Source organism: Caretta caretta, chromosome 28 (genome assembly GCF_965140235.1).
Source record: "Caretta caretta isolate rCarCar2 chromosome 28, rCarCar1.hap1, whole genome shotgun sequence".
NCBI lineage: Eukaryota > Metazoa > Chordata > Testudines > Cheloniidae > Caretta > Caretta caretta.
The window spans coordinates 5019430-5032556 of record NC_134233.1 but is presented as its reverse complement, the minus strand read 5'-3'; the positions used below and the strand labels follow the sequence as shown (position 1 = coordinate 5032556).

General features: G+C 48.6%; 1 protein-coding gene across 1 annotated transcript; it reads left to right on the top strand.

Annotated features, from left to right (window-relative positions):
* Positions 1 to 7633: 7633 nt before the first annotated feature.
* LOC142070222 (maestro heat-like repeat-containing protein family member 2B) lies at positions 7634 to 12882 on the top strand. The gene is made up of 4 exons (XM_075123769.1): positions 7634 to 7831; positions 8102 to 8204; positions 9314 to 9379; positions 12764 to 12882. Exons 1-4 carry the CDS (start codon positions 7634 to 7636, stop codon positions 12859 to 12861), a joined length of 465 nt encoding a protein of 154 aa, XP_074979870.1. The 3' UTR covers positions 12862 to 12882.
* Positions 12883 to 13127: the final 245 nt, after the last annotated feature.

Here is a 13127-nt window from a genome sequence, read left to right as displayed (position 1 = left end):
TGCTCCTGAGATCCTGGTGGTAAGGGCTCTGATGACTGTTTGACCCCAACGGATGATCTTAAGTCACCTTTACGCTTGACCTTTGTTTTCTTTCTCCTCCCTCTTGTCTATACTTTCGTGTCTAGGTTTCTCCAGCTCCTTTACATATATTTCCTCTTTACCTGGCCCTTCAGGTTTTATTTCCACCCTCCTGGGCCTCCATACCTGCCTTGGTGTCCCTGTTAGAAAGGGATTCCAGTCCATGCCCAGTAGAAGGCAGTGGGGCAATCCATCCACTACCGCTACATGTTTCTGCCTAAACTTCCCCTTAATATTCAGGGTCCTTAAAATTGGGCAGAATTTATCGTCCCCATGGACACTGGGCAGAATTTCTTGTCCCCATGGACCTGGTATTCAGTTTTGATCCTACCTCTGGGAAGTATCCAGTGGGGTTTCACTAACTCCTGCCTGATTAGCAAACAGGATGAAGCTGTGTCCATTAGTCCCTTTGGTGGCTCCTCCCTACCCAGACTGATACGGTAGGTACTTTCTTTTTTCTTTCCTGCCTGGGAGCCTTGTCCCAACCACAAAACTGAGCAAACCCACAGTCCATTTTAGGACAGTCTCTTTTTAGATGTCCTTCATGTCCATGTCGGAAGCACACTGTAGGCCAAGCTCCCACTACAGTTTCCATTTCCTGTCACAGGACTCACCAAACTTTGGAGGAGTTGTTGCCAGACCTGGGCTTGCTCCCGTATAAATTCCTGATGGCTCTTTTGCTGTTAAACCTACCAGGCAAGGAAAGGCTGTTTTTCTGCCTGGTGGGATTGTTGGAAGGTCTGTCGGGTCTTCTACACCAGTGGTCTCCAAACTGGGGTGCGTGGGATGATCCCGGGGGGAGCGTGGCATTAGTAGCGCCGCCGGACAGCACTCTGCCATTTTTTTCCTTCGGCGGCGCATTTTTTTCCTTCTGCACGTCCAAGGCTGGTGCTCCCCTTTGGTGGCCCGCCTGCGGCAGGTCTTCCATCGGTGGCGCGTCTGCGGCAGGTCACCCTGGGGGTGCGTGAGCCAAAACGTTTGGAGACCACTGTTCTACACCAGCAGTTCTCAACCGGGCCGGTTTTAGCGGGTCTGCCAAGCAAGGTTGGCTTTAGACTAGCTGGGGCTCAGGGCAGAAAGCTGAAGCTTTGAGCCCAGCCGGGCTGGAGCCCTGAGGCCCAGCACCTGCACTAAAGCCCCGAGCCCCTGCACCCTGTGGGGTTAAAATCCGGAGCCAGGAGCCCCAAACTCTGATGCCTGGCAGGGCAGAGGCCTGGAACTGGGCCATGGAGTATTTCTAGCATGTTGAGGGTGGGGGGAGGCTCAGAAACAGAAAGGTGAGAACCCCTGTTCCACACTTCTCTTTGCTGCTTCATCACCCGTTTCAGTGTTACCTCCATCACCGGACTGCCAAACCTCTACACCGGCTTCTCCAACAGGCTCTCCATTTGCATAGATAACAGGGAAATCCCTGATGAGCCCCCAGCTGTGACAGAGAGGGGTGTTGCACCCCCACATCTTCCACAAACACAGACCGTGTTGAGACTTTTTTCCTTCTAAGCACCAACATATAGTCTATTTAATCCCCCTACCAATACATAGCACCTTTATATTGTATCTCAACTTTCTAAACTCTTCTCCAAAAGTCGGGTGGGGGGTAAGGTGTTTCCACTCAGAGACCTCACTTTGTCAGGCTCTCCTAGCTTTTTGTCTTTCTGTTTCTCTTAGGGTGACCAGACAGCAAGTGTGAAAAATCAGGACGGGAGTAGGGCTGTGGGGTGGGGGGGAGGGAATAGGCACCTGTATAAGATACAGCCCCAAATATCAGGACATCTGGTCACCCAAGTTTCTTTCTCTGTCTGTTCCCCTCAAAGGGCTCCTGCCCATGTCCTTTTACACAGTTTCCCTGTTAATGGAATGATTGGTTCCTTGACTCACTAGCCCCAATCTGACCTTGTAATCAGGTACACCTCTATCCAATTAGGCCTTCTGTGAGGAACGGAATTAGTAGGAATAGTGACCAGAGTGCTGACTCAAGTGCAAACCCTCAGCACTCTGTCACCTCATATCTGGAGATGTGACCCCAGAATGTCCATTAGTGATCACCACACTCGATGCCCCCTGTTTCTGGGTCCTGATCGTGTACCTTTTCCATATCACTTTACTCTGCTAGTGCCCATAGTCCTTGCAGAAAGAGAAAAAGGACTGCAAAATTTTGTCCCTAGCAAAACTAGTCCTATGAGATGTATGAGACTGAAACTTACCTCCCAGCATCAAGTCCTTCCAGGGACACTGGTGTCCAGGACATTGCCAATGGATGAACTGCCGATTGAACAGCAGACCTGAGAAGTAGCCGGGGCTTCCTGACTCTCTGTTCAAGCTGCACCTTCCTCCTGATTGCTGCAGTTCTGTGCCTCTCTTTCCCCAGGCTTTCTATCAAAGCATTCGAGTCTGTGCTTTTCAAGGGTGGGAATGAGAGACTGGTGAGAGCGCTCAGGAAGCAGAGAACTTGGATTCTTCTGGAAAACCCCAAGACTCACCATGAGGGAGTGTGTCTGCTGGTGAGGTAAGAGATCTAGGAGGCATCATTTTATCCCTGGGAATCAGTAGCCAATAGAGTGGCTGAGAGGGAACCTCCTGTTTATAGCTTGGTGGGGGGGTGGGGTGTCCTGGGTGGAAACACACAGCTCCCACTCCTAGATATCAGAGCTGTATGCTCAGAGCAGCTGAGTTTTTTTGAAGTGTGCAATCTAACCCATGAGCGGTTTCTTTTGTCTTCCAGTCTTCTGCTAAGATCTGAACTCATAACACCTGAGATCATACAGAGCCTCCTCTGCTGGGTGAATTCCCCCACAGAAAACCACCGAGTCACCAGCACAGCTTTCCTTGCCCAGGTAAGACACAGGGCTCTGAAGAGTAGTTTCACCATTAGACTGTTGTCTGCCTTTCTTTCGGGAGTTGTACAGTTCTGTTCATAGGAGTAATTGTCATTTTAGACAGTAGAATAGGTCCTCCTTTATATGGAAACCTCACCAGGAACTTCACGATACCTTTCTGAGTCCTTCTCTCTCTGTGGTTTTTATTGCCGTCATTGCCTATACTAGCTACACAACCACAGGTGCTGGCTGAGAGAGATACGGACAGAGTTTGGATGACTGGACCTCTTCTGCCAAGTCCTAGTGCTGATCCTAACCAACAGCTCCTGATTTTGGTTTCGCTCAGCAGATCTTCTGAATGAACCTAGTGTCCTAATACTACCCACCAAGCAACCTACAACTACATTAATGTCTATCTTAGGTTCTCATTACTCTAGTATCTGAGTACCTCCAAACTCTTTAATGTCTGTATCCCCACCACACTCCTGCGAGGTAGGGAAGCACTATGTTTCCTATTTTACAGGCAGGGAACTGATGCACAGAAGGGCTAAGTGACTTGCCCAAGGTCACACAGGAAGTCTTTGAGGGAGCAGGAAATGGAACCTGGGTCTCCTAAGTCCTAGGCTAGTGTGATACCTGCCGCAGCATCCTCCCTTTCCACAACCTTCCTCCAACATCTGCATCATATTTCCCACTTATGCTAAGCAACTATCTTCGGGGCTCATCCGCTTCTAAGAAAAACAACCTCTCTGTGCCTGTGATGGGCTGTACCTGAGCTTTGAGGCTCCTTACAAGAGGCCCCGTGGTCCTACTACACCCTGCCCCAGGAAAAGAGCCCCCAATCTGGGTCTGCCTAGAGAGGCTTCATGAAAGCAGCCAATCCGAGCCCATGAGGCTCGGCTAAAAGGAGCTGAAGGGCCTTAGCAGGTCAGTTCCTGGCAGGAACTGGAGGGGCAAGAAAGGGCGCTGCTCTCTGGCCACAGAAATTCAGGGGACAGCCAGAGTTTCATTCTGGCAGCCTTTACTTAAGCTGGGTTTTCAGGAAGAGAGTCCCGAAGAACTTTAACCCTGAGGTGAGGGTGAAGCTAAAAGTGGCCGGTAGGAAGAAGCGACAATGAACTGAAATCAAGCAGTGCCTAGCTCCTGTTTATAGGATCCATGGTTTGGAACCCAGAGTTAGGGGCAGGCCCAGGTTCCCCTACCACCAACAGTGGCATAAGCCCCATGGAGGGGACAATGCTAATGGAGAGCTTGAACAAAGGGCAGAATGTAAAGGATCCAGAGTTGGGGCTGGAGACCCAAGTGAGGGCAATGGGATTGTTCTGGACTACCCCAGAAGGGGTTCCTTTGGACTTTGGGACTCAGCCAGAGGCCTGAGCCACAGAAGGCTCACTGAGGACGGCTGGCAGGGTGCACCAGGGGTGAGAAAAGGACTGTGATACCATACCCAGCCACTAAGAGGCTCTCAAGAGGTGAGTGGATCCCTATTCTAGTGCCCAAAAGGAAAGCTCCATGTTTTGTAGACCTTTCTCATTTGTGTGGAATGCTAAAGTTACAGTGTATTATGTGGCAAGTGTCAGAGGGGTAGCCATATTTGTCTGTATCCTCAAGACTGGGGCTGTAGGAGGACTCCTTGTTGTTTTTAGCGTATGACATGTCTGCTCAAATTCTATTCCCAATCTTAATGATCCTATTGGGGCTAATGGACAGGTTGATTTTCTTTCAGCTAATGAGTGATCCCATGCTCAGGGAGAAGAAGTTCCTTAAGCCAGTCTTACGCATCTTGGAAGAAAGGTCACATGATAGGAACAGCATTGTCCAGCAGATGGCTGTAAGAGGCCTGGGAAATTTAGTCTATGGGGCACCTGAGAAGGTAAGAGAGAATACTGACTAGAATGCAGCATAACTAGAGAAACCAAGGGAAATAGTTCTTCGGAGTTTACAGAGGCTGCACACAATGCACTAGGCCAAATTCTGCTCTCTCACATACCCGAATAACCTCTTTGCAGTCAATACAGGGCAAGCTAGATCCTTTGCTAAGCTGGGCAGAAGCAAACAATCTGTGCACTTTAATATGACCATGTGTAAATGTCTCCATCTAGGAATAAAAAATGCAGGCCTTACTTACAGGATGAGAGACTCTATCCCAAGAAGCAATGATGCTGAAAACCACTTGAGTCATGGCAGAGAATCAGTTGAACATAAGGTGTCCCAATGCGAAGTTGTGGCCAAAAGGGCTGAAATGATCCTTAGAGGCATAAAGAGAGGAATCTTGAATAAGAGTAAAGAAGTTCTTTTCCCTCTGAATATGACGCTCATGTGAGCACTGCTGGAATGCTGTGTCCAGATCAGGTCTCCACAATTCAAGAAGGATGCTGATAAATTAGAGAGGATTCAGAGAAGAGTCACAAGAATTCTCAAAGGATTGGAAAAGATACCTCTAGTGATAGACTCAAGGAGCTCAATCTATTTAGCCTTACAAAGAGAAGGTTAAGGAGTGACTTGAAGACAGTCTAGAACTACTCACATGGGGAACACATTTTGAGAATGGGTTCTTCCCATTAGCAAACAAAGGTATAAGAAGATTCAATGGGGGAAAATGAAACTAGACTAATTCAGACTGGTAATAAGGCATTGATTTTTAATGGTAATTTTAATTAACCATTGGAACAATTTACCAAGGGTTGTAGTGGATTCTCTGTCACTAGCAATTTTAAAATCAAGATTGAACGTTTTTCTAAAAGATACACTCTTTTAGAAAACTAGAAAACTCTAGTTCCAACAGAGACTATTTCGGGGAAGTTCAGTGTTATGCAGGAGGTCAGGCCGGATAATCACAAGGGTTCCTTTTGGCCTTGGAATCTAAGTAACTAGGAATCTAATGATAGGAATACACAGGTGTATTATGGCACCAAGTTTGGCTCATTGTAGCTCGAACCTGGTCTGAAATATAGCTATAGGTCTCCGGGGGTGGGAGGGGGAGATGAAATTCCCACAGCTTCATAACTGCTAAAGAAAACGTAGTAGAAGTGTGATCAGTGATCAGTGTTCTTTAATGTCATATTTTTGTCCAGGTGAAAAAGCACAAGAAGTTTCTTATGGTCATACTGATCAGGGCCTTAAGTGACCCTTTCAGTTCTGAAGTCATTGGTGAGAGCATGAAAGCAGTGGCCAAAGTCCTGAAGGAGCTGAAAGAGAAGGACATAGGTTCTTCCTTCAGAGACCTCACCCAACAGATCCGGACCTACTTTGACAACGTATGTGACCAGAACTCTCCAGCCCCAGTTCAAGCGATCTTGATTAGACTCCATTTACTCCCTGGGCATTGCTCATGTCAGAGTGAAGAGATGTTTCGGCCCCAGGGAAGAGAGGTGTTTTACGGAGGAGGAGAACATTAGGAGGATGGGGATGACATCCCTGCTCCCACAGTCTCCCCCTTCTGTTCTTCTTTCTTGCCACTGAGAACCTCAAAGAAAGTCTGAATACTAGATTAGACAGCTAGATAACCATGAAAAGGGGGTTCCAAGGTACAATAGAGAGTGTTGGGCCTGCTCTATACCATTTTTATGTGAGAGGGTTGGAATGATTCCGTTTTAGCAGAGAATTTTGAGATTTCAAATTTTGGTTTTGTTCCTATTTGTGGGACTCCCTCTCCCCAAACTTCAAAACTCTTTGTGAAACGGAATTACTATTCTCAACCGAGCTCTATTGAAAGCCATGTGTCCGGGCAGTCTGCTCTCGGTGCTGGGAACCCAGGTGCTGTGAACCCAGGAAACTGTGGGAGCTAGAAGTGCCAGGGAGTTGCAAATTTGAGAGCCAGGGTCCCAGACGCTGTGGGTTTGGAAGCCCATGATCCCAGTCAGCCTGCTAGATCGGCTTCCAAGGAGCTGAATGGGTGCACTGTCAAGACAGCAGGCAGGTTTCTAAGGACCCCTGCCTGGCTTCTGGAGGAATTTCATCAAAATGGAACTGTCGCTAAAATAGTTTGATGAATCAGCAAATTCAAATCAAAAATTCGTGCATGAAAGTGTTTCCGACTAGCTGTAGTTGGAATCCCTCAACTTTAGCGTAGAAGAGATGGCTGTGCGAGGTACGTGATGTGATTGTCCCTTAGTTACTAACTTGTGGGGCTTTCTTGGCTGTAGGAGGACGATGCTCTTCGTTTATTGTCCTTTGTCCTATTTGGCATCCTGGCTCGCGTGACCAAAAGAAAATGGAAGGGCTATTTCGCCGAGCAGGTTAGACAGAGCTGGGTCACACTTCTGCTGCACCTGCAAGACCCGAACCCCAGGGTTTCAGTGGTAAGACCGAGAGTGACTTATTGACTAAGCCAAAGGAATCTTCCTCCCAATGCCAGGGGAGCTCTGCTATTCCTGCCTGCTGTGGAGGCCCAAATTCTCCCCTCAGTTCATTGCCCTCCTGCTGAGTCAGTTCCCGCCAGGTTGCTCCATGGCTGCCTCACCAGAATCCAGGATAGGTCATGGGTCTGAGCCCGACAGCTCTCTATTCCTGTCTGTCTCTGCACCCCAGGCCCCTGCCTCCCCAGAACAGAAGAGAGACCTGGTGAAGCAGCTTTCATAGGTAGATCTGTTCCAAAAAGACATTGATGCTACCTCCAGGTTGCAGTGGAAGCTCTCCCCTCTATTAGTCATTCCTGCATGTTTTCTGCCAATTACATCCAGATGAATCCCTTTTTATCCTGGAATAGATGAGCAGGCAAGCAGATGAGTTCCCTTTGAATGGCCATAGCACTCAGTAGGGAACAATTAAATGGTGTGTGTGACACGCTTTCTTTTTTTCAGGAATGCAGAGCTACGTTTCACCTCTGTGTCCCGTTTTTGGGACTGAAGAGGCTCCAAACTGCAGTGAATGAACACCTTGATAGCACAGCTGAGCTGAAGCCTGAGGAGCTCCAGGTGGACATTTGCAGACACCTTGTGAGTGAGCTGTTGAAGTGTCTGAGATTCTTGACTGGAGTGGCGTGTGGTGGTGTAGAGATGTGTGATGGGTAATGGAAATAACGGTCAGAGTGGGATATATGACTGAGGGTGATGGAAAATGTAAATCTGCCACAGATCCCCATTTTTCCCATGTCCACCCAGTCACCTGTTCTTTCTCTGATTTACCTGTGGCTCGTAAAAGCATGTGCTGGCAGTCAAAGGGCACTTCTAGCCAGAGAGAGCTCATGTGTCCCTGATTTCCTCTAGGCCAAAGAGAATGCCGAGCTGCTGGAGAACTTGTACAAAAGCACCATCACGTACTTCTGTAGCAGCTGGGAAGAGATGCGGGCAGTTGCAGCCAAGTTAGCTGGTGAGAGATGATGCCCAGTGTCCCTTTTGGTATTCCCATTGAGGGAGAGAGAAGAAAATCCCACTGTGCAGCACTGAGCTGCCATTAATCTCTCTGTGCCTCAGCTTCCCATACATAAATGGGGATGTTAATATCCCTACCTCTCCAGTGTGGTGGTCGGAGGAAATCATGACTTGCTATAAAGTGCTTTGGGATTGTTGCAGGGAAAGCATGGTGCAGTCATTTAGTAGTAAAGGCTGGGACACTGTCTCGTAGGGCATGTTTACACTTGGAGCTGGGGGTCTAATTCCCAGCTTGATGAGACATACCCGCACTAGCCCTGAGTGCTAAAAATAGAGAGTAGCTGCGATGGCAGGAGCAGCAGGAAGTTTAAGCACCCCAAGTATGATCCCATCCAAACCCCAAAGTTGATTCTCAAGGTGGCTAGCTCCTCCCACTGCTCGTGCTGCTTTAGCTACATTCTAATTTTAGCATGCGAGCGCTGTCCGAGCTAGAGTGGGCCTGTCCCATTGAACTGGGAGTGATCTCCCTCGCTCAAAGTGCAGACCCACCCACAGTGTTGCTCAGTGCTCTTCACTACTACTTCATCATTGGGAGGCATGCAGCCCACCTGCCCTCAGCGCCTGCTGTTTCAGGTTCCTGGCCACACCACCTTGTCAAGGAGGCAAAAGGTTCCTCCGCTTTGGCCCTGTGCCCTCTTCTCCCAAGCATACCCAGGTGAGACAGGCAGGCGTTGTGCCCTAAGTCTCACCTATCAGTCACCTTGTGGGATCCCTGCTTAGAACTCACTTATTCCTGGCCCCAGTCCTTTGCTCAGACCACTAGACCAAGACACTAGCTTAGTATGTCTCCAATGACTGACAGCAGTGGCAAGAGGAACACAGACTCTTTAAAGCAAATGGGTTTTGTGTAAACATTCTTAAAAATAAAAAGTCTTTCTCATTCTCTTCAGTGTGGACTCTAAACTGCACTAGCATCCTCTTGCCCACAGCTCACCCTTAGGCCCACAGTAGGAGAGGCCAAAGACCTGTCTAGGGGCTGCTAATATCACTTTGCACTCAACAAGGGAAGGTTTTATTGTTGTTGTTTGTTTTCCATTGTGTATTTAGGCATCATCCTGGAACACACAGACAGGCAGCGTATGAAATGGCTGGACCTGGAACATCTGCTGATGTGTAAGTAATAAATACAGCTGAAGTTCTGCTCATCCGTGAGTTCTAAAGGAATTTAGCTGACAAGCAGCTGTAACCGATAGCACTGGTGCAAAGTGCATCAGCCACACGTCAAAGGACAAATTCACTCTTGCCCAGTAGAAAGTCAGCTTTAATTTCCCCTGAAGGAGGAATCATAGAATCATAGAATATAAGGGTTGGAAGGGACCCCAGAAGGTCATCTAGTCCAACCCCCTGCTCAAAGCAGGACCAATTCCCAGTTAAATCATCCCAGCCAGGGCTTTGTCAAGCCTGACCTTAAAAACCTCTAAGGAAGGAGATTCTACCACCTCCCTAGGTAACGCATTCCAGTGTTTCACCACCCTCATAGTGAAAAAGTTTTTCCTAATATCCAATCTAAACCTCCCCCACTGTAACTTGAGACCATTACTCCTCGTTCTGTCATCTGATACCATTGAGAACAGTCTAGAGCCATCCTCTTTGGAACCCCCTTTCAGGTAGTTGAAAGCAGCTATCAAATCCCCCCTCATTCTTCTCTTCTGCAGGCTAAACAATCCCAGCTCCCTCAGCCTCTCCTCATAACTCATATGTTCCAGACCCCTAATCATTTTTGTTGCCCTTCGCTGGACTCTCTCCAATTTATCCACATCCTTCTTGAAGTGTGGGGCCCAAAACTGGACACAGTACTCCAGATGAGGCCTCACCAATGTCGAATAGAGGGGAACGATCACGTCCCTCGATCTGCTCGCTATGCCCCTACTTATACATCCCAAAATGCCATTGGCCTTCTTGGCAACAAGGGCACACTGCTGACTCATATCCAGCTTCTCGTCCACTGTCACCCCTAGGTCCTTTTCCGCAGAACTGCTGCCTAGCCATTCGGTCCCTAGTCTGTAGCTGTGCATTGGGTTCTTCCGTCCTAAGTGCAGGACCCTGCACTTATCCTTATTGAACCTCATCAGATTTCTTTTGGCCCAATCCTCCAATTTGTCTAGGTCCCTCTGTATCCTATCCCTCCCCTCCAGCGTATCTACCACTCCTCCCAGTTTAGTATCATCCGCAAATTTGCTGAGAGTGCAATCCACACCATCCTCCAGATCATTTATGAAGATATTGAACAAAACCGGCCCCAGGACCGACCCTTGGGGCACACCACTTGATACCGGCTGCCAACTAGACATGGAGCCATTGATCACTACCCGTTGAGCCCGACAATCTAGCCAGCTTTCTACCCACCTTGTAGTGCATTCATCCAGCCCATACTTCCTTAACTTGCTGACAAGAATACTGTGGGAGACCGTGTCAAAAGCTTTGCTAAAGTCAAGAAACAATACATCCACTGCTTTCCCTTCATCCACAGAACCAGTAATCTCATCATAGAAGGCGATTAGATTAGTCAGGCATGACCTTCCCTTGGTGAATCCATGCTGGCTGTTCCTGATCACTTTCCTCTCATGCAAGTGCTTCAGGATTGATTCTTTGAGGACCTGCTCCATGATTTTTCCAGGGACTGAAGTGAGGCTGACTGGCCTGTAGTTCCCAGGATCCTCCTTCTTCCCTTTTTTAAAGATTGGCACTACATTAGCCTTTTTCCAGTCATCCGGGACTTCCCCGGTTCGCCACGAGTTTTCAAAGATAATGGCCAATGGCTCTGCAATCACAGCCGCCAGTTCCTTCAGCACTCTCGGATGCAACTCGTCCGGCCCCATGGACTTGTGCACGTCCAGCTTTTCTAAAAAGTCCCTAACCACCTCTATCTCCACAGAGGGCTGGCCATCTCTTCCCCATTTTGTGATGCCCAGCGTAGCAGTCTGGGAGCTGACCTTGTTAGTGAAAACAGAGGCAAAAAAAGCATTGAGTACATTAGCTTTTTCCACATCCTCTGTCACTAGTTTGCCTCCCTCATTCAGTAAGGGGCCCACACATTCCTTGGCTTTCTTCTTGTTGCCAACATACCTGAAGAAACCCTTCTTGTTACTCTTGACATCTCTGGCTAGCTGCACCTCCAGGTGCGATTTGGCCCTCCTGATAACATTCCTACATGCCCGAGCAATATTTTTATACTCTTCCCTGGTCATATGTCCAACCTTCCACTTCTTGTAAGCTTCTTTTTTATGTTTAAGATCCGCTAAGATTTCACCATTAAGCCAAGCTGGTCGCCTGCCATATTTACTATTCTTTCGACTCATCGGGATGGTTTGTCCCTGTAACCTCAACAGGGATTCCTTGAAATACAGCCAGCTCTCCTGGACTCCTTTCCCCTTCAAGTTAGTCCCCCAGGGGATCCTGGCCATCCGTTCCCTGAGGGAGTCGAAGTCTGCTTTCCTGAAGTCCAGGGTCCGTATCGTGCTGCTTACCTTTCTTCCCTGTGTCAGGATCCTGAACTCAACCAACTCATGGTCACTGCCCCCCAGATTCCCATCCACTTTTGCTTCCCCCACTAATTCTACCCGGTTTGTGAGCAGCAGGTCAAGAAAAGCGCCCCCCCTAGTTGGCTCCTCGAGCACTTGCGCCAGGAAATTGTCCCCTACGCTTTCCAAAAACTTCCTGGATTGTCTATGCACCGCTGTATTGCTCTCCCAGCAGATATCAGGAAAATTAAAGTCACCCATGAGAATCAGGGCATGCGATCCAGTAGCTTCCGTGAGCTGCCGGAAGAAAGCCTCATCTACCTCATCCCCCTGGTCCGGTGGTCTATAGCAGACTCCCACCACTACATCACTCTCTGCAGAGGGTGTGATGTGAGTCCGTGCATCTCCTGGTTGTCCTGGCAAGGCCCCCTCCGCAGCCAGTGCTATCCACTCTTTGGGCTTTATTGGCTCTCTGTGGACTCCCCAGGTGAGGAGAAATTGTAGCCACTTTCTGCTGCCCCAAATTTCCCACCAGCAATTTCTCTTCCAGTAGGTGCCCTGCGTCCTGCACAAAGCAGCTTGGACCTGGCCTCTGTTGAATTCCAGGGTGATTGGAGCTCAGACAGTGGCTCTTGAATAGAGATGGAAAATAAACTTAAAAGTGGAAGCTATTGAAACAATGGACCTTCTTCCATTTACAGCAGAGTGGATGACTTTCTGGTCGAGTCAGGGTCTCCCCGCTTGTTGGGAGCATGGAAGGGAGCCAATGGAGGAAGCTAAAGCTTTCTTTGTATTGGAGAGCTTCTGTAGCGTGGTATTCAGAGGTAGTAAGTCTCCAGCTATTTCCGGCACAGGTGACAATATGAAAAGTGAGGCATATTCATCTCTCATGTATTTTCCACCCCAATAGAAGGACTGAGCCAAGTTTCACATTTTACCATGTGATCATTCTGCTCTGGTACTTGAAGATTCTGTGATCACGCTTAGCTGTGATTTGACAGTCTGTATACTAACATGTTGTCCTGTGTCATTTCAGCTCTCCAGGTCCTCAAGAAAGACCCAAGTCCCTCTGTCCAGCTGGTGGCAACGGAGGTCATAAGTGACATCTGTCCTGGCCGAGTGCTTGGGGACTGAAGCGGAAGGGACACAAACAGAAGAAGGTGCTCCAGTAGTATAAGGGCCCTACCGTCAATCAAACAATTAACCCCACCCTTGGCCCTCGTAATCCTTGCCCACCGGTCACTGGAAGTCCCAAGCCATGAGGTATAACTTCCAGGGTCAAGGCGGACAAATGACCGGAAGCAAGGTGTGTCATGTGACCCCTCTAAGAACTCCTCCCATTGTCCTCTACCAATCGGGATGGGTTTCGCCCTGATAGGAACGCCCCAAGAGAAGATTTG

Coding starts and splice junctions, on each gene's coding strand:
- LOC142070222 (XM_075123769.1), top strand. CDS start 7,634: ATGGCCATAGCACTCAGTAGGGAACAATTAAATGGTGTGTGTGACACG. Junction 8,205..9,313: donor AGTTGCAGCCAAGTTAGCTG/GTGAGAGATGAT, acceptor TTGTGTATTTAG/GCATCATCCTGGAACACACA. Junction 9,380..12,763: donor CCTGGAACATCTGCTGATGT/GTAAGTAATAAA, acceptor GTGTCATTTCAG/CTCTCCAGGTCCTCAAGAAA.